The 21823-nt window shown below is 40.5% G+C and overlaps 1 protein-coding gene across 3 annotated transcripts in view; it reads right to left on the bottom strand.

Moving 5' to 3' along the window:
• Positions 1-565: 565 nt before the first annotated feature.
• The window catches only part of Ikzf3 (IKAROS family zinc finger 3), an 83187-nt gene continuing 61929 nt past the window's right edge, over positions 566-21823 (bottom strand). Inside the window, exons 1-3 of one of the 3 annotated variants that reach the window (XM_074045857.1) lie at positions 15784-19242; positions 15424-15540; positions 566-5814 (exon numbers count right to left, since the gene is read on the bottom strand). In XM_074045857.1, coding sequence (XP_073901958.1) covers positions 5111-5814; positions 15424-15540; positions 15784-15868 — 906 coding nt within the window. In that variant the 5' untranslated portion in view covers positions 15869-19242 and the 3' untranslated portion in view covers positions 566-5110. Of the gene's footprint in view, positions 5815-15423; positions 15541-15657; positions 19243-21823 lie in introns of those variants that run through there. The other 2 variants (XM_020175477.2, XM_020175476.2) reach the window with 2 other exon arrangements.

Genomic DNA, 21823 nt, shown 5'->3' with positions numbered 1-21823 from the left:
TCAGTCATTTTTAAGACTGCCCCATTTCCCAACCTGTTAAAATGCATGTTCTCAGTACTTTTAAGAGGTGAAGAAGCAAAACTGTAATAACTAACTGGATGGGTGAGAAGGGCTTGGGAGGAGGTAGGTGGCACGGTGGGCTTCCCTCCAGCTTTCTGAAGTGAGCTCAGTGGAGAGATGAACAGTAGGAACTATCTGAGAAAAACTGAAGTTCCTTAAACAGGGAGGAAGCAAAGCAATGATAGTTCCCTAGGTGCACTGCCACAAAGTGTCACTTGTGATTAACTCACAGGGGTTCCAGGGTCCAGCATATTCTCTACCCTATGCATTAAAACATGATGTAAACATCAGTGGCCTCTGTTCACATCGAAATCATTGCCGTGGCTCTAGTATGATCTTGGCATATTTTTCATGCCTTTAAATCCAGACACAGTATATACAGCAGAATATTTGCAGTCATCCAGCACAACATTTTTGTGGGGGAGTCCATCTCCCCCACCCTACCCCACCCCCACAAAAATAACATTACCCCATAGACAAAATTACATCAAACCTCACAACACCCTTGGAAGGTATTGCTATGTCCTCATATTTTTAATAAAAACATTAACGTTCTAACTTCAAATAACAACTACTGATATCAATGTATAAGACTATTACAATATTTATAGGGAACTTGCAACCAACTTCTTCAATGTCCAGAAACCTGTTTAGCGTATTGATGGCATGGTGGGGTATAGACTATCTACAGCTTGGGTGAATCAGAGGCACAGTCTTGTCTTACTTTATGAGCTCACAAGTTTAAAGCCCACACTTCTAGGCCTTTCCAAGTCCACAGTTCTTAGCGCCAGAAGTGACCCCCTGGGTTCGCTGATCATTCTCAGGACCTTCAGTTCTGCACCCTTATAAAACAACCCCTTTCTTAGAATGGCTCAGGGCTAGCCTTTGGTTTTAGGTCAAAATCGTCACGTAAATCTCCAATCATTCTTCTCATCTGATCTCTGTCCATAGAAATTTCCTGAACTTTATTTTCTGTATGAATGTAAAAATAGATTCTGATTCTTTAAGAGATTTCACTATATGTTGCTTATCTTCTTCTAATCTTGATGGGTGTTTTAGGACAAAATTTTCTCCACTCGCCTTTTCTCTTCTTGAAATCACAAGTCCTAATTCCAAGTCTTTGAGTCCTTAGAGATGTCCAAACGCTTGCACAAATCTCCGTGTCTCAGAGTTTCCAAAGCTCTAGAAGGACCAACATTTCTCTCAATGAGGTGCCCTTTACAGTTAGGACTGAGACATTAACCTGACGGTGTTCCTCCCTGCCGTGGGATATGTCTCAGAGGTAGTCCCTCCTCCCCATCCACCCTTGATGTTGGTGATTGAACCCAGGCCCTTGGTATGCTAGGCAAACACTACTACTGCCAAGGAATACTGCTTTTTCCCATAAAACATTCTAAACTCATGCTCTTCAGAGGGGAGAAAGAAGCACAGGAGGATAAGAATAGTGATACAGCTGCTACTTGGAAAGCTTTATGTCAATGTAAGATTTGTTAATAATACAGTGTTTCAATTGAGTATGACTTTGTATCTTTAGATATTTCTCTTTGCAGGAGAAATCTGAGGTCCTTTTCTTTCTGTGAGGCCTCTGTGAATATGGATGCGCCTAGCAAAATGGTAAGCGTACATTAAAAGGTGAGAAATTTTGTTATGGGCGAGCTAAAAGGCTGAATCAGAATGGGTAGCAAAGCATGATTAGTGGCTTATCTCTCTTGGGGAGAGAATGACTTTTAGGCATCTAAGGATTGGTGGATTTCTCTCTCTCTCTTTCTTTGAGAGACACTTCTATTTAGTTCTCTGCCAGTAGGAACAGCCCATGCAGCACTTCAAATTGTGATAGGGAACATTTGGAGAGTCAGTTTTATTTTTTTTCCCCACTCTCACCCCAACTTGCCACCTTGGCTGCAAAGGGAACTTTTTGTGGGTTTGGTTAGTCCCAACCTGGGTGTGTGAGGGCTGGTGGAAAAGGAAGGTGAGAGTTATAGGGTTTGCATTCCGGGGCCTCTGCTTGAGAAAACAAATGTGCTGCTGAAGCTGCTCCAGCACTTCACTGACCAACTTACAGGTGCCAGTCCGACCCCTTCTTTCTAGGCACCTTACTTCAGCTCCACCCACCCCCATCAAGGAGGGGGTGTTAGTACAGGAGTGCATGCAGAGGAAGTGCGTGCCTGTGTGGTAGCAACCACTACACCCCACTGAGTTCAACTGCAAGACTTAAGAATGTGGAGTTTCCACCTAGACATTCTCACTGAGTTCCATGGGCCCCAACTGAGGGTCAGAATACCACCATGAAAGTGCAGGCTTTGTGAATGGGCACCTTACTCAGAAAACTGGCCTCAGGAGTTTGGGAGTTATTCAGCAAGTCCATAGTCACAGCACAAAGGAGGGTCTGATCCATAAAGAGTCCTCAGGGCTCTTAGAATGGGCCTTAGTTTGCCATTTTGAAATGCAAAAGTTGGTTTCTTCAGCAGACTCTAGTGCTAATCTGCTAGGAATGTCCCTTTTCCTTAGCTGTCTCTCCTGCTATTTCTTGCTTCCTAATTCTTGTCCCCTGAAGAGTCAATAGGATGTGTGAAATTTCAAGCATATAAGCAGTTCCTCATTCACAATGGATGTGAGAGCTGAGTCCTGCAGAAATACAGTGACACGCTGAAGACTACACACCAAAACACACCTAGTCCTTTAGCTGAAGTGTCAAACATATTGGGACTGTTGCCATGGAATTTCATAAATCCTTTTTCCCTGAGATAGACGCCATGCTACAAAGAAGGCTAAGCCATTTGTGCAGTCGGAGGTGGAACATTTTAATTACTGGCAGCACATAAATGAGTTGAGTGAGAGCTGAATGCATAAGCCCTTTAGAAATAAAACGCTAATCTACCAGGAATTTGGGATTCTTGGCTCTGATAGAAATTTTCATAAACCTGGTTCTTAATTTGTAAATAGGCTCCATGAAGTTGTCCCTGGAAGCAGAATTTATTTTCCCTAACACAAGTTCTTAAAAAGGGAAAAAAGAAAGAAAAGGCTCTGGTAAGCAGTTGCAGGTGCCAATTTGTGTGTACATTTTGGGCAAGATCAAAATACCTTCCTGTTTTTTGTTCTTCCCCACCATCTTCTTCACATTCACAACTCAGTGGTTAAAGGAAAAACTTATCACACCAGCATTTTCACACTAAAGAAATGTGAAACATATTTTCATATATAGACTTGTCTATTTAATACCCATACATTAAGAGGTTTAAAAAATAACTTGTGGTTAAGGCATATTCGCATATAAATTTAAAGCTGGAAGGAATTTTCAAGAAGGGTTTAAATCCAACTCTTATTTTATGGTTGAGGAAACTTAGTTTTTAAGAGTTAAATGATTTGCTTAAAGTCACATACTAATTAGTGGCAAATATGAAATCAGCAAACAGGTTTGGTGACCTCTATTCCATTGCTAGTTTTACAAATGATCACAGCACTTCTTGATAGCTTGGTGCCCATTTATAGTGAGAAAGATGACTGGTACATCTGTAGATCAGAATTTTCATGGAATGCAGCAGCTCCATTTAAAATGGAGGAGGGAGGGCTGGTGAAGTGGCTCAAATGGTAAAGCACCTGCTTAGCAAGTGTGAGGCCCTGAGTTCAAACCCTAGTACCACAAAAAAGAGGGAAGGTTGGAAGAGCCACATCTGCCTGACCCAGAAGAACCTGTCAGTAGAGGTGTTCCCACCTCACCCTGTCCTGAAACTTAGCTCTGATCTAAACAATACTCACAGCATCTCTCTTATGAGGCAGGGAAGGCTAAGCAGAACAGTTTGGATCCTTCATTTTTTTGTGTGTAAAAAAAATCACTTTCAAGTTTGCTTTGGGTCTGTCTACCCACGTTCCATGAAGGAGACAAGAACTTTTAGGTAGCTGCTAGAAACTGGTGCTGCCAAAACATTTCCCCTCACACCCTGCTCTGCCAATTTTTTTTTTCTTAAATGGCACTGGGGATTGAACCCAGGGCCTTGTGCATGCTACACAAGCACTTTACCACTGAGCCATGTCCCCAGCTTGCTCTGTCAATCATGATGCCACCGTCTTCTGTGGACAACTCTTTGGAGTTTTGATGATGCTCTATTTAAAACCATTAGCTCTTCTGTCACTGAATTTCTCCTACAAACAACTGGCTTAGCCCAAAGCTTTTCACTGATGATGGGAGGGTAAAGGGTAGAAGCAAAAGTGTCATTAGATGGCTTTTTTTTTTTCTTTTGTGATAGGAAGTGGATCTGGTCCTCTGATAGTAGGATTTTGAGTTAATGGTAACAGATATATTATGGCTGTTCTTTTCCTTACTATAACTTGGGATGGGGAGATTATATTCTAACATTTCAGCCTTTTTTTAAGTGCAGAAAGGCAAGGCCAGCTGGTCAGTTCTTCCTCTTTGTGGATTTGGACATAAGACCAAAAGGCTTTTCCACATATGGCTGATGTAGCGCAGAAAGAATGTCTCGTGCAGCACAACTGGGGGACTGTTCCAACTGGCAGCAAACTTCAACGGATGGCCTGTTCGACTGCTGCAAAAGATAATGGTCAAGTACTTCTTTGGCTTTCAAATTCAAAGGTTAAATCCAATTCAATTAATGGGAAAACAAAGGTTTCACAAAAGTAGCAACACAAAAGATACCTGAATAAAAACAGCGTTTCATTCATTTCTGAATGAAAACAGTGTTTCTCTGGCTGGTGATGTGAACATCACCCTTTGGGTACTAAAAATGATGTGGGAAGGAGTGCAGGTTTGAAAGCAGTCTATTAGGTGGGGTTATCAGTTTTTAAAAATGGCGTTGTGTAAGCACATATGGAAATATCACAATGAACCCCCTATACAACTAATATGTGACAATAAAAATGTTTTAAAAAATGGTCTTGATTGGGCTGGAGGTGTGGCTCAGTGGTAGAGCACCTGTCTAGCAAGTGCAAGGCCCTGTATTCAAACCTCAGTACCGCCACCACCAGAAAAACCAAAAAACCAAAAAACCAAAAAAACAGGTGTTGTATCCTCAGGCAGGATCTCAGAGACTGCCGCTCACTTCAGCATGGCTCTGTGTTCTCCTCTGGCTATGTGAGATGAGAACTCGTATCGATCATGGCTGCGATATCCACACATGTTACATTCAAAAGGGTCACGGAAGCCGTGGCACCCCATGTGGATAGTGAACATCACATAATCCAGGAAGAGAACTCGGCAGTGGTCACATCGAAACACATCTATCACCTCCCCTTCTTTGTTGATTACTTTGATGGAGTCTCTTGAGCAAATTGGTGGGGGCTTGAGGAGTTCATAAGAACGGGGGACCTCCTTCAGAAGTGGCATCCCATTGCGGGCCCGGGGAAGGACCATGTGACTTTGCTGATAGATGTGATTCTGACGTTCTTCGTGGTTGCTGTCAGTGTCCGTGGAGTCAGGGCCACTATTGTTGGGAGACAGGCCTCTTTCGGAAGGCAGACTCTTCTCTGGCAGGTGGATGCTCTTTTTTTCCAGCTCCTGGGGGGCACCATTTGGCATCTCAGCCCGGGTGAGGGCTATGGGATACATGCTGCTGATGACTGGGACCATCTCAGAGGTGGGAGCAGGTGGGGTCTGAACTAGGGGGCGCAGTGCCTCAGCACCAAGATAGCTGATGGCATTATTGATGGCTTGGTCCATCATTCGGGTCTGAATGATCTCATTCTCCTTCTCGTACAGGTAGCTGGAACTGTAGTTGACGTCAAAGCACGGGCGCTTCTCACCTGGAATAGTGAGAGGAAGAGTTACAATGGGAACAGCACCAAGGCAGAGAGCATGTGAAGTTATTTTTCACAGTCCTCAAAAAGTATGGAAGGGTCAGCTGCTGTTGCTGCTCAACAGCACGAAGTCCCAGCAGTTGAAGTCTCAGGGGGTGCTGCTCATCAGTCACACATTTGGTTGGTCAAAATAAAGCCAGTGGGCAAAAGGGAGGGGGCAGAGATGTTATTACGTGACAACTACATTGTGAAGTGTGCCCACTGGAGAGAGGAGGAGGACAAGAACCAGGAGACACCAGGATGCAACTTAGAGGGGAGAGAGCTACCACTAGGCAGCGATTTGGAGCATCTGCACTTCCACTGTTGAGAACTCTTAAGGCACAGTTCTTCTCAACTCTTATTTGACTTGTTATTTTCTGTTTGTAATATTAGGTACCCAGAGGGCCGGAAGTGCTGCAAAGAGTGGGGATGCTCAGCAATTAGCCTCAGCAGCTTTTAAAATAGTTAACAGAGGTAGAGAAACTAGCCCCTCAAACTCCAACTTCCTACTCCCTAACTCACCAGCCACCTGTTGGATTGAGATTTGGAAGTAAAAGAGCTTCCAAATGTAGGCAGTTCTAGGAAAGCCTTCTGAAGGAGAGATTATGATTTTATCCCTTTCCTAAAGTGTGTTGCTCTGTTTTTTTTTTTTTTTTTTTTGAGATAGGATCTTGTTATGTAGCCCAGGCTGGCTTTGAACTCGAGATCCTATTGCCTCAGCCTCTTGAGTAAACTGGGATCAGGCATGTGCCACTATGTGTTGCTGTTCTTTGCCTGTAAGATGCATCCTAGATACACATGGGATACTTAGGACCTATCTCACACCTAACTGAAGACATTTATTTGTGGTCACCCTCTTCTACTTCTCATGTCAAGCTGAGAAATTCTGAAAACAGAGTTAGCCACCAGCAGGACGTGTGGGTGCTGTGTGTTAGAAAACACAGAGAGGCTCTCTGGCCACAGAGAAAGCAGGGACTATATCTTTGGCACCGTGGCTGGGAGAGGGATGAGAATGCATGAAAGATGGGTTAATACTGGATGTGAAGCTAAGGTCATTCTGTTGATCTTGGGCTCTGGAGAGGTTTGTTGAACCCTGTCCTTCTCTTTGGTAACACTTCCTAGACAAGTTGGAGTTCCAAAATCTGTCACTGCCATACAGCAAAGGGTTCAGAAAAAAAAGAAAATAATGCACAAGGAAACAAAAGAATTGGAAGGAGCAGTTCCTGTTCTTGAGGTGTCTCCTGTCTAAATACTATATATTTAAACACTAAGGGAATGCAAAAGTTCAGAAGGACTTAGGGGAGGGAAAGCATTCTTGGAAAATCAAAATTTGAGAAGACCTTTAATAAACTTGCCAGGTTTAGATTGTCCAAGAGGTAAGAGGAGACATTCTGGTTGAAGGGGGAGCAGAAGTGAAGGCAGAGAGGGGTACTGTGCAGGGAAAAATAAGAGTATGAAACAAAGTGTTTCTCAAACTTCACTTGTCCTCCACACTCTGCAATATCTGCACACCAGGGTAGTGAGTGGTTGAGAGAATGAGCTCTAGAGTCACATGGTTTGATACTGGCTTAATGGTTACTAGCTGTGTGATCTCATGTGAAATAGACACAGTAACTGTACCTGCCTCATAGGGCCACTGGAAAGTGTTTAGGAAAGCACCTGGCACTTAGACAACATTTGGTAAATGTCAGTTTTTTTCTTTATTTACTTGAATCAACTCATATTTTTTTCATTCCTTTTTTTTTGGTATTGGGGTTTGAACTTGGGGCCTCATGCTTGCTAGACAGACAGGCACTCAACCACTTGAGCCACATCCCCATCCCTTTTTGCTTTAGTTATTTTGGGAGGGTCTCCAGAGTTTGCCTGGGGCTGTCCTCAGATTATGATCTTCCTACCAATTCTTCTTGCACAGCTGAGATTACAGATGTGAACCACTATGCCTGGCTTCATATTTTCTTTCTTTCTTTTATTTTTTTCTTTCCTCCTTTTTCCCTTCCTCCCTCCTTTCTTTTTTTTTCTCTTTCTCTTTCTTTCCTCTGTGTCTTCTTCTTCTTTTTTTCCTTCTTTTTTTAGACAAAGTCCTGATCAGCAGCCCAGGCTGGCCCCAAACTCATGGTCCTCCTGTGATTTATAGGCATGTGCCATCATGCCTGACTAAAATAAAAATGTTCAAGGAAACTTTGTATCACTATCATAAATGGAAAACTAGAATCACCTGCCACAAATAGAAGGTAGCTATGAAAAACAAAGACAGAGAGATTTATTAAACATTGAGCAGATACTACAGTGAGGACTTGGAGATTAAGATTTTCTCTTTTGATTAAAAACAAAGATTACCCAGTTTGAAGTCAGTGTTAAAGACAAGTAGCACCAAATTAAGTCTGAATCTTTCTTCTTACTGTCATCAATTTCCTTGGGGATTAAAAGAGAACTGAAAAATAAATGATTTTCTTGCCATGTGGATTAACATTTTCAAATGCACTGTGTGCTTTCTGGCAGTTTGTATTCTATATTTTGGGAAACAATGAAGAAAAAAAAGAATACATGGTGGGACAAAAGGATGATGATTCTGAATGACCAACCATAGGGTTTACACTGGAATACACAGCAAATGGCTATGTGCCCTTGAGAAAGTGAGCCTTGTGGTCAGTGTAACAGCAATGTGTAAGATGGATGAGAACAGTAAGAAATTGAAGGCAGAAAGGCCAGCTAGAAGATCTAATCGAGTCAGATGGAGTTATCCTGCATCCCCACTACCTTAAGGTCAACCCAATAGTTTCTAGACAACTAGGGGACAAGGGGAGTAAAGAAAAATGCTGTATCTTGGTAACTCATTAGGAAGCCACAGAAATGTGTAACTTGGCGAAAGTAATTAATGGTTATTATTTTCAGCTAATATATATGTTTAACAGAGATTTATTTAGCAGGGCAAAGCAGGGAAAAATAGAAAGGGAGAAAGGAGCACCCCTAAACAAGAGGTGGGAGCAAGAGGCTCAAAAAATTGGGTATATCTCTTGATGAAGGCTGCCTGGAGAAATGACACTGAGAACAGGAAGGCCGCTAGTGGAGGTCACTAGCATTCATTCTCCTGGAAGTGACACAGGAGTGATGAAATTTGGTTCCTTGGCCTTTTCAAGGTTAATGATGATTTCTCAGTGTGGCGGACTCTTGCTAACCTCCCTCAATACCAGGAGTCACGGGGAATCTCCTTATCTTTTCACATAACAGAGAGGCTCCAGGAAATTTCTAGGGCAGGGTAGGCACATCAGAACCTCTGTTTTCATTCTTTCTCCCAAGGGTCTGCTGTTCTTATCCAGGCCTACAAATTCACAACCCATACCACCTGCAGCATATGTTAGAAAACAGCTGAGTGCGAAAGTGGTGAGAGGCAAAACATTAAGAAGAAAACTAACCTCTGGAAGAATGGAAATATGTGACTGAATTCTGTGGTTAACACAGACCATTGTTCATTGTTAAGATGGGAAGAGTGTCAGATCTTCACGTGCATGCAATTTTGCAATCATCAGATCCCCTCCTCTCCCAGTTACGGTAACTTGAGCAGTGCAGATGATTATCAGTCACCTGTAGACATGATGACTCAATGTGTATGAAACCCAGAAGGGGTTAGCTACAGTAATTGAAAAGCCAGCAGCTCACGTTTCTTTAGTAACACACTCATAAAAAAGGTTAGTCAAACCACAAGAGTATAACTGCTTCCAAAGCTGCTCGGAGACTCTAGTCCAGCTTCTAGTCAAATCACACCACACCTTTGCATGATTCATGATACCAGCTTCAGGCTGAAGAGATGTTTCTTCCAACGAAAACACGAATGGTAACAGCAAGTCCTAAATTTAGAAACTAAGGTTGCCTGGTTGGAATATTCCCTCCCTGAGAGTCTTTTTGAGGGTGTTGATCTCTAATATTTAGGCTTTGGTAACTCTAAGCTGAGCAACTGCCAACCTGAACTGATGCCATGTAGTGAGGGCACGTGACTGCTGGCTTCTAACTGCCAACTTGGAAGCGTAGAATCACATACTGGGCATGTACAGTCACACCTCTGTCTTTAGGGTCTAGAGTCAAGATTCACCACTTAATCCATTTATTTCTGGTCCTTTTATGTCACAGTACCCAGTGCTGTATATATAAGTATATATATACTTATATATATACATATATATACATAAGAATACTACTGATCAGAGCTACTCTATATTAAGGCCCTACTGAATATATAATGCTATCCTAGATACTTTGTATATTATCTCGTTTTTAGCAGCCCTCAAGGATTAATACCTTTTGAGATACGGACTATCATCTCTTAGATGAAGAACCAAAGGCACAAACAGGTTGGATCACTTTCCAAGGTCATTCAGTTGGTGAACTGAGAACCAGGGTGCAATCCAAGAGTGCACATGTCTCAGCATATTTGGAGCATTGACTGCTGTGTCCTGGCAACTTCCTTGTCCATAGTGGCCCAACCCCACCGTTGTTGGTGACTTCAGATGCTCTGCTGGGGTGGTTCCTATAGCAGGGGAAGGCACTTAGTGGCTACAACTGCGTTTTTTTTTTTTTTTTTGACACCAACTAGCACATACATTCAAGAAGTATTGATGACACTCAGAGTTGTAGTGATGTCGGTAAAGTGCTTAACAGAGTGTGATGCCCAGATTTGCTGTGATGTCTATAAAGTGTAGCCTGGCACAATTAAACACTCAAAAAGAGATAGACCTATTGTCTATGCTTTGAGAAACACAAACATAATTGCAGTCCAATAGAGGAGATGCAATAGTTACCTAATTTCATTACAAAGCAGCATTCTTTTTTTTGGCAGTACTGGAGTTTGAACTCAGGGTCTCATGCATGTTAAGCAGGCACTATTTCACTTGAGCCACTCTACAAGGCAGCATTCTTAATGCTATACTTTGGTAGAACAAAGCATAGAGTAGCCAAGAGAGTAGGAAGAGGAAACTATGAACCACTTCTCAAGGAGACTATGCATAGTATGGTGTACACATTAATCTCTTCTTTTTTTTAAAGACTCCTTGTAATCAGAGGTGGTATTGGTGGAGACAGTCACATCTACAGCAAGAATCCAACTATTGCACAAGCCTGGAGTACACAGCAGGAACAGGCAGTGGGAGGACTAGGGAGAGAGAAGTGTGGAACAATGTGTACCATTAAGTGCAGCTGTGAGGGAGGACAAGCAGACTGAGAACCTGGAAAGAAGGATTACATAAATGTAAGGAAAGAACAGAAGGCACGGTGCCTCATGCCTGTAATCCCAGCTACTCAGGAGGTGGAAGCAGAAGGATTGAAATTTTGAGGCCAGCCAGGCAAAGTTATCCAGACCTTATCTCAAAACAAAACAAAACCAAAAAAAACCCAAAGAGCTGAGGTTGTAGATCAAGTGGTAAAACACTTGCCTAGTAAACACAAGGTCCTGGGTTCAACCCCCAGTACCACAAATTAAAAAAGAAAGTGGAATGGAGCACAGAGAAGTGGGAGGAATAGTTCATTGAGGCTGAAGCAGAGGCCTAATTGGTGGAAATGCCAGGATTAGAAAAGGCAAGTGGTTTGGAGTTCATTCATTGGGGAGCCATTGAAAAGTATTTTTTGAGGAGGGAGGCAAAATGATTTGACCTTCAGAAAAATGGTACAATATTCCATTATGATAGTCCAATATTATAGTCACCATGATATGGGGAATTGGGAAATATTTAGGTTTTCTTTAAGTCTTTACATTTCTCATGTCACTTAAATGTGTTTGCCACTACTTCATATAATTTCCCATGTGAACTATCGCTTACCCTACTGCAAGCACATATCCAAAAAGAGAAAAAACACGGGTAAGCAGGGAAAATGGAATGTCCAGTGAAGGGGGTGGCTTGAATTTCAACCTAAGGGAGATTAAAACTACTCGCAGTTCTTCCAGGAAGGTGACCACCTTGATCTGAATCATACATCTGGTTTTTGGGAAAAGAATGAAAAGCTAGTCATTTTTCTCCTCCTTCTAGGAGAGAACTCTATCCTCCATTTTATTTATTTATCTATTTCTGTGGTCCTGGGGACTAAACCCAGGGCCTTAATGTGCTAGGCAAGTGCTCCACCACTGAGCTATATCTGTCTGGCCTCCACTTTGAGCTAAATATTTGAGGATGAACAAGTTTATAACAGGACAAGATTCAAAGAAAGGGTTAGGATATGAAAAGTAAGTTCTCATCTTTTGGAAAGAACTAAATTATCCTGATGCCATAAAGATATATGTATATATATATATATATTTCTGATGAATTTGCATCAGTGTATTTCCCATTTGACACAAAGTGGTACAAAACTTCATGAATTAGAAAAAACAGGGCTGGGGGTGTAGCTCAAGTGGTAGAGCGCAAGCTGACCTCAAACCCCAGCAGCGCCAAAAAGAAAATTAGAAAAAACATTTTATTTTTCTCCTGTGTGGGCCATTTACTCTTGTTAATAAGAGTTTTTGTGTTTCCAAATGCATGTAGACTTAATTCAATGTGTCCCTCTTCCCCAGCTCATTGCTAATAAATGAAATTGCTACCCACTGGCAATCATCTTTGCCAGCCAGAGAGGAGCAGGCTGGCTGGGGGGTACAATTTCACCTTTGCCCTCACAGTTGAAGAGGTCAGGGCAGCCAAGGCTGGTGTGAGTGCGGTGTGGCCTCAGCAAGGATTAAAGGGAGTAAGTGACTCACTCTTCACACCTCACCCAGTGCCATTTCTCTGGCAGGTGAACTTTTTCAGAAAATGGTGCCTTGAAGAGGAAACGTGGGAGAGAGAAGAGAGGAGAAGGAAGAGGGAGGAAAACATTAGCCCCAGGTGTTTTATATCACTTCATCTCATACACTGCACAGTGTCACAGATAACCTCTTTCTTTCTTTTTTTTCTTTTTTCTTTCCCTTGACACAACTGTTTTTTATCAGAAAGGTCGATTCAGTTAAATGATTTGGGGAGTTTCTTTTAAAAAAATATCTTAAACAAAGGTTTGGGATGTAGGAAATGCTAGAAGATTAGAACAGTGCTCAGAACAACAGTACCATGTATATGGGACAGGAGCTCTTAACTGTTCATGTGAAGAACGAATGGGACAAGTGAGCAAGTTGTACAGCGCAGCCCTCAGTAAAATATACGGTGTTGAGCTAACACAACAATTTCTTTTAGAGTCTCAGATTTGACCTCCTCCTCAGATTGACAACAGGGCCTTGGCAGTCATTTGATCTTTTTTATTTATATTTTTTGGTGGTACTAGGGTTTGAACTCAGGGCCTCACGCTTGCTAGGCAGGTGTTCTACCATTTGAGCCACTCTACCAACTAGATTCTCAGATTTAATATTTTCCTCAACAACAACAAACAACCCCTGATGGTGTAAGTCAGTGGTAGAGCACTTGCCTACCATGCTCTAGGCTCTGAGTTCAATCCTCCAAACAAAAAGATCCCCCTCAAAACATGATATGTTTTATAACATAAATGGCCTATCTGTAGAGCCTCCAGAGAAAAGTTACCTGAAGTTACATACACAAGTTCTAAAACACAAAGTGGTATTTGGCACTGATGCCTGGGATTTCTAATTCATCTTACAGACTCATACATGAGAGCAGCCTTCCTGGTTATTTTATCATCTATTCAAACTCCTTATTTCACAGATACGACGAGTAAACAGAGGCTAAGATTATATGATTTGTCTAAACACATACAGTTAAGAAATGACAGAGGTAGAATGGAACTTGGGTCTTTTGGCTTCTGATCTGTTCTTCTAGTTGAGCTACATCATAATTAACAAGCAACAATAACAAAAAAAGTCCCCAGCTATTCTGGGCCCGGCAGCCCTGAAGCTGCTACCTCAGTTCAAATCAAGAGCTAACTCTGCTAGGTTTCTGATTCCAGCACAAAGAGAACATGATCATTCAAAAATGAGAGAAAGCACCTCCAAGGTCAGCATCTGTGGCTTGTCTGGAGATGGAGGAGTGAAACCCTGCAGTCAAAATGGCAACAAACTGTAGGATCCCTGAGGCAATAGGAAGAACCATATGGATCAGGACATAGGAAACATGTTGCATTTTCAAGTCCATTTTTGACTCAACTATAGGTTAAGGACAGCTGTGAGTACTAGGTTCCCTCTCTCAAATTTTTCCTCTCTCAAGGAAAACCTTTATTTGGTTTTCTTTGCCCATTTCTCCCCAGCATCCCTTTTCCATATCAGCTTCAACCATATCTAGAGTCAAAACTTCCCCAAATTAAAATACACTCATGTCAAAGAATAACAATCCAAGCTTTATTTTGTACTTCAGTCAGAACCTCTTCACACAGGCAAAGGTCAAAAGATATACTGGCAGTGTTTTAAGACAATGTCTCAGAATCCTGATTGATCCACGGGGTCTAATTTCTCTGTAGAAGTCACCACAGGCCCCATGACATTTCTCCAAGGGGAGACCAGGGCTGGGAGGGGAGAATCTCCCTAAACTGTAATACACCAACTTCAGTATGACACAATTTATTGTTAAAGTGACTAAAAGTGTAGAAAAGCTTTTCAGCTAATAAAGACAAAATAAATAACCCAAAATTGGTAAATTCGAAGTCTATAGGTTCTTTTTAATATACTCTGTAATTCACACAGAATGTCTGTTTGTAAAACCACTAGCTAAACCAGAATAAAATTTAACCAGATTTAAAACCAGGCAGGCACTTGATATCCATTGAAAAGGAGAAGGACTGACGTAAAAATCAACAACAGCAAGCAGCTTTGGAAAAAGATATTGGACAGGTTTCTAAAATACTGGTGGTGAGGATGGTTTATTATTGTGTTCAATATCACGAACTTTCCATTTATAATAAAGCTGATACATTCAATTCAGCTGTCAAATTCCTAACTACAAATCTATTTTAAGAAGCATGGTCATATGTATAGAAACATCTGGGAGAGTACAGCAAAATATCCCTGCCATTTGGAAGTCCTAACACTTTAATGAACATCATTATTTCTTAGTCATCTCATTCTGCTGTGGGTTTTGACAATGTGAAAACCTATGCCATAAAAATTAACTCCAGTAAGACAAATGATTAAATCAAACTGTAAATAACACAGCTTGCCCAACCACTTTCTGTTAAAACAGTTCTCAATCAAATTCAAGAATATAAGGCAATATGTTTTAGAACATGAAGAAAGTTTGAGCGTGCTAACAGAGCCAACTTGTAATATATAATTACAAAAGATCACAAAGATGCTATCTTGAACATCTTACTAGTGTAAGTTGCATAAATTCATACAACATATGTCTTTTAGAGTTAAGAGGAAGGAACAGCATTTTAAACACCAATTCCATTTAGGAAACTGAATACCAAATGCTTCCCTCTTCTGTTAAGATTTTTCAGTTAATATTTTTATTCTATATACTAGAGTCATCAAAATGAATCACAAAGAATAAAAGTGTACAAGGGAAACCAACTACCTTGTTTTAACAGAGGCTAAACTAGAAAGGGCCTGTGTAGTAAGCATCTACATGTTATCTCATTCAAACTATCTGCTAACAGCAGCAGGAAAAAGGTTTGCGTTCTTACCAATGAATTTCTGAGGCATTGAGCTTTTTCGTTTTGCCACATTGCTTGCTAATCTGTCCAGGACGAGAGCTCTTTCACTTCCCATCTCTGTTTTGATGTGTCTTGCCTCCGCACTTGCTGGTTTGGAAAAATATAAAAAGAAGAAGGAAAAGAACACATTGGTAAAGAGAGAGGAAAGGAAATCATCTGAGAGGAGGAGTGTCCAAAGTTCCAAGAGCTCTCTATTGTCCTTACCTGTAGTTACTGCTCAAATTCCTGCCCTGGGTACCTGCGGTGGTCAGTGAGGCCAACACCAGGGCATATTCAAATGTTGCAGTCTGATGCTGACATGGGAAAGCCCGACCCATCCCCAGCCAGTACCTTCATGAGCAAGAGGAAGTATTGAAGAAACAGCCTGGACGTGGTTGGTTGCAAAAAGATAGATGGGAGATCTTCTAACCCCCATCAGCCTTCTTTCTGATTCTGAGTAACTGCGTATGACACCTGCACACTGATATAATTCTTCTTAACAACTTTGAAAAAAAAAAGCATGGTGCCCCAGATTTACTGTTCTGTTTATGTTAATAGCACTTTTGAAAATAGACACACTCACCCAGATAGCAAGAAATCTACTCAGTGATTTGTGTATTGAAATTCTGACTGTTTTGTTTTTTTTTTTCCAGCATGTTCCTCTCAGTTCCTATCTTTCTATTTCTCTGGGCTCTGTGTGATCTGTTTCATGTGCTCTTCACATTTCAAAACTGTCTCAGTTAAAATTTCCCTGAGCCACACTGCTGTCTTCAAATTAAAGAACAATTTGTATAATGCATTTCTATTATACTTCTAATGAAAAATGTGAATCAAAACTGCTGAAGAATGTGGGCTAATTGCCGATCCACAAATAGACATTTGAGTGGCACAGGCTTGCACTTCTCAGACCTTGGTTACTCAGTAGAATTGCCTGAAGAGTATGTAAAAATATACCTATTCTTAAGCCCCTCTCAGATTAATGAAATCAGGCTCTCTGGCAGAGGGGCCTAGGCAACAGTATTTTTGAAGCTCACCAGATGATTTTAAAAAGCAGCCAGAAGAAGAGTATATAAAAAGCATCAATATCTAATTCACTAAAATGGTAAATTGGAATAAATATAGTATAATCTACTGTAGTACAGCGGGTAGTACCCAATGAGACACTAGCTATGCTAGATATAAGGCTTGAAACTTTAGCATATGATGCTGGCCAGGGATCAGCAAACTGTTTCAGGCCAGGTAGTAAATATTTTGTTTATTTATTATTTAATTTTTTTTGTCTTGCTATGTAGCCCAGGCTGGCTTCAAACTTTCAATCCTCCTGCCTAAACTTCCTGAGTGTGTACACTATTGCACCCAGTTTGGTAGTAAATATTTTAAAATCTGTGGGACAAATACAGTCTTTATGTGGGGTGTGTGTGTGTGTGTGTGTGTGTGTGTGTGTGTGTGTGTGTGTTTTCTGCCTTGCATCTCTTTAAAAATATAAAAACCCTTGTACACAAACAGGCTGCTGGCTGTATTTGGCTTGAGGGTCATGGTTTGACTATGCCTACTCAAAGCAAACATACTGTGATACTATAAACATTTCTCTTTGCTTTATCTAAGCATTGCAGGAATCAAAAATAAAATGAAGTATCCAAATATTTCTAATGTCTTTAAGAAAGAAGAAATTGAAATTAGTTTAAGGGACTAGAGTAAAAAGCAAGTGGTGACTACAGAATGGAATTTCACCCCAAATATATACATAGATTTGGGAACTGTCAGTGTTTATTCTGTAGTTGAAGGGTATGCTGTGTTTGCTGTGTGAAGAAGTTCTGACACATAGAAATAATGTCACAAATTCCAGAACCACAAGTGAAAATGCCCAGAGAAAAGAAAGCTGCCCACTTTTGCAGTAAATGAATGACAAATAAAAACCTCCAGGGCAAGACTGTCAAGTATGGCCAGGGAAGAACCAAGGCCTAATTAGAAAAGTATAATTCAAAGCATTAATGATTTTTCGTTTTATTACTAGCATTAAAAAATGTCTATACCAGGTATTATACATTATAAAACTGTGGGGGTCTCTTTGTTTTGTTTTGCTTTTTAGATTTAGGAATAAAAGGAAATCTGGCTCCAAAAATGAATAAAAGAAGATGGTGACAGTAACAATATTTACTAGACTTTGACTCTTGGTAAAAATAATTCTAGGCTCTAAAGAAATAGATCATTGCTTCCAGTCTAAGTTGTTAACAACTTTATGTAATTGAAAACAATAAAGGTCAAAACAAGGGGCCCTGGCAGCTTTTTGGACTAGTGGTAAAGTCCTTGGACTTTGACACTTGGTGACAGGACACTGCAACTGAGTGAAGTGGGTCAAATTCTGTCCAGCCTAGGGATGGGTTAAATGACCAAACAGGAAACTATTATATATATATTATTTCCTTTCACACAAACCACCACCAGATGTGGCACTACCCAAAGTCCCAAGAACAGAGAGATGAAAGACAAAGCCTGAAATTTGAATTAAGTTCCTGAGGCTGTTACAAGGAAGCTTTTTCATAAAAGCAGGGGAAAGGCAGCTAAGTTTGTGCTTTACCTGGGAACATTAGTTCTGGTTTGAGTAATTCTGAGCGAATTTAATCCAATTATAGCTGCCCCCAACTCAGCATTTATTATCAAAAAGGTTTATTTTGAAATAAGAACGAAAAATCACACTTTGGGAATTTTTACCTTTTACCCCAACTTTACCACTATCCTTATTAGTCTCTTTCAGTCCCTCCCCTCATGGTCAAATCATAACCTAGGACTTACCGCAAGCATTATGCTGCCTGCCTTGTTTCCCCACTGTCTCTCAGCAGTCACTGCCTATATTTGACCAGAGTCACTACCAATGACAACAAGCAGCTTTCAGAGGACACGTAATCAACAACCTCTACATTTGGGAGGATGATGAAGTGTGGACACATTGACCTAAATAATCGTAATTAGGGCATGCCACTAAATGGCAACCTTCTGAGATAACATCACCTTTCATTCCTGGTTACCCACCAAGCTGGTCTTGACAGTCATTTCAGACAAATCTTACCCTGTAAATCAGTGACCAAATGCCTGACATTTAAGAAAATAAAGTCCCAGAGTGCTCATGGGTGGACAGATAATTTGAGGCAGAGATGGAAACTTTCCCATTTCCATGCCTCAGTTAAATGGAAAGAAATCCTCAGAAAGGAATCTAGAGGCCTCTCATTCCCTTGCACCCTGTCCCTCGATCGCTCACTCAAAATACCATCTGCAACATCCTACCCCCACTATACGTGGGACCGTATTCAGGGGTTCAGTTCATCTTTACGTTAACTGTTTTCTTTCTTTTTCTTTTCTTTTCTTTCTCTCTCTCTCTTTTTTTTTTTTTTTTTTTGGTGATAGTGGGGTTTTAACTTAGGACTTTGTGCTTGCAAAGCAGGTGTTTTACCACTTGAGTCACTTCCAGTCCATTTTGATCTGGTTATTTTGGAGATGGGGTAGGGGAGGGTCTCATGAACTATTTGCCTGGGCTGGCCTAGAACTTCTGTCCTACCTGATCTCAGCCTCCCATGTAGCTAGGATTACAGGCGTGAGCCACCTGTGCCCAGCATTAACTGCTAATTGCAAGTTAGGCAAAGGTATGCACTCTCATTTTCTTCTCTAAACTGCTAGCCTTTTGCCTTGCAATTGTTGGACAACTGAGGCACCAAACCACTAAATGAGCACCCTTTTAAGCATATAGTAATATTTTGGAGTTGGACAATCTCTTTGCGATTACTCTAGAAGAGTTTAGGCAGTGCACTGAAAAAATAAAATAAAAAAGAATATTAGCTTTTGGTCCTCTGCTCCATCTTTAGGACCCAATTATCCATTTATACAAACAGTCTAGACTTGTTATCTTGCCACATCATGTCTCAGAAATGTACGTGGAGGGAAACCAGTCTGGCAAGATAGTAAGGGAACAAGATAATGGGTTTAAAAAAATGATGAAATAGGAAATCCGTTCCTAGGTGGTGTTTGGCGGTTTTTAATGTTGCAAGGGGTGGGTGTGGGGAATACTGGATGGGGTAAAGAACAGTTTGCACATTTGGTTCCTAAGTGAGCACAGAAGGAGCAGGACTGTAATTCTGGATCAATTTCCTTTTATGTCACTTGCCTGCTATTTAACCAATAAATATCAATTTTCATTAGCCAAGTGATTTTAAAGACATATTGAAAAATAAATGGTAATAAAATATAACTTTAAAAAAATCACAATTACAGAATAGGTCACTACCTTTATTCCCTGCATATGCCTTAACTGTTTGTTAGTCAACTGTTTCTATGAATGCAATTTTTATCTCAAAGTGATAGTAGATTTAGTTATGTAATGGTGTTTTGTTTTTGTTTTTGTTCAAAATGAACAAAAGACCTAATGAAGGCATTAGGTCTTAAAGTGTTAAATGGAGCTTAAATAAAAGGCGTTGCTTCCTGTCTCTCCCACATTATGGTCAGTCAGCAGCTAATAGAGAGTGGAACAAAGGAGTGTCATTGTGCAAAAAGAATTGTCTAACAAAAGATTCCTATCAAAGACTCAGACAGGTTCTAACAAAAAACTTACATAAAACTACTGCTTTTTTGAGCAAGTAAAATGAATACTGCTTGTCGGGAAAATAGACTTAAATTTTTTAAAACTTTTAAAAGAAAAAGTCTGTTACATTGCTAAAAATCTAAGTTTATTGTGAAAGTCTCATGTTTGCATTAGCTCACCTGAAACAACTAGCATGAAGATGAAAAGTTTTGACTTGTAGATTCTTAAGTAAATATTACTATCCAATTACTTAAAAAATCTTATTATTGCTAGAACTGACTGTTATACAAAAATATGTTTGGCTCCAAATATTCATAATTTGTGTGAATGAGGTTAAATGAATCTTTAAAAATACCTATGCATGCTTTTTTTGTGTGTGTGTGTGGGATAAGGTTTTGAACTCAGAGCTTCCCACTTCTAAAGCAGGTGGTCTACTGCTTGAGCCACAATTCCAGTCCATTTTGCTCTGGTTATTTTGGAGATGGGGTCTCACAAACTATTTGCCCAGGATTGGCCTTGAACTGAGATCCTCCTATCTCGGCCTCCCACGTAGCTAGGATTACAGGTATGAGCCACAGGTACCTGGATGTTTGTCCTTTTTTTAGAATAAAGATCACACTAATGAGAAAATGAAGGTCCATGGTCTTCTATCTATACTTCTCATCTATACTTAGACAACAGAACTAGAATATTTTGATGATGTCCCTGGTGATACCTGGTAATAGAAACTTGGGCTGAAGTTGCAATAGCTCATGCATCTCTATTAGACACCTCCATTATACTAATAGATAGTGTGTCTGGATGGATTGTGAGTTCTTCAAGGGCAGGACTTAGCTTTTACTCATTTTTGCAAACAATTCTAACATCGACCCTGGTACATATAGAACTCAACAAATATCATCTGAATAAAAGAAGATGATTAGCAAGGCCAGAAGTCCTGTCACACAATACCTGTGTTCTCTTGGAGGCTGGTCTTCACTCCAAGGTCTTTTCATCTGTCTACTTCCAGAAAAGTTCTGGAGGCAGCTTTATCTCCAGGCTTGGTGCTCCCATTTCTCCCCTTTCCCCTATCTCCCCTCGCTGTCTCTTTCCTCTTCCCTCTCTCTCCTACCCCTCTCCTCTCTCTCCCCTCTCCTGCCCTGTCCTTCTCTCACATGGGGTCTTGCTACAACCTAGGCTGGCCTTGAACTCAAGAATCTCCTCACTCATCCTCCTGAGTGCTGGATTACAGGTGTGTACCACCATGCCCAGCTGCATTTCAATTTAAATACTCACTTAATGTACTAGTGCAATATTCAGTGTGGCAATTTGGAACAGCATCACTTTAGAGGTGAGAAATGAAGACATCAGATGTAATATATTGGTCAAGCTTAGAATGGAATCCTATACCCACACTGGATTCCCAATTATGAGAAGGAAAGAGAAATGCAGGGAACAGTGTCAATAAAGGATTGGCTAGTGTTGGTTTAAACATTCTTTACATTTTAATCTCAGAAAAAAAATCATAAGAATTACCTTAAACATAAAAGATAGGGTAATATATTACTGACATGTAGTATTTATACTTGATTAAGCTGTGACCTTACCCATTTTGTAACCTAAAACCACCATTACAACATATTTGTTTTTTAAAAAAAATCAAAACTTGCTGACTTGGTTAACCCTTTAGTTTTTTGCTGAGACTTCAGGTATGTTGCACGCATTCATCAAACCGCCCTATGACATGCAAATTAATTCAACCTCTATATTTCAGCATATCCTGAATCATTTAAAACTATTGAAGATAGCTAAAATGTTTCTTTTGGTACTTTTCCTAACTTC

Source organism: Castor canadensis, chromosome 11, assembly GCF_047511655.1.
Source record: "Castor canadensis chromosome 11, mCasCan1.hap1v2, whole genome shotgun sequence".
Classification (NCBI taxonomy): Eukaryota; Metazoa; Chordata; class Mammalia; order Rodentia; family Castoridae; genus Castor; species Castor canadensis.
Note: the sequence above shows the minus strand (reverse complement) of the source record. Positions and strands in the feature narration are given on the sequence as shown.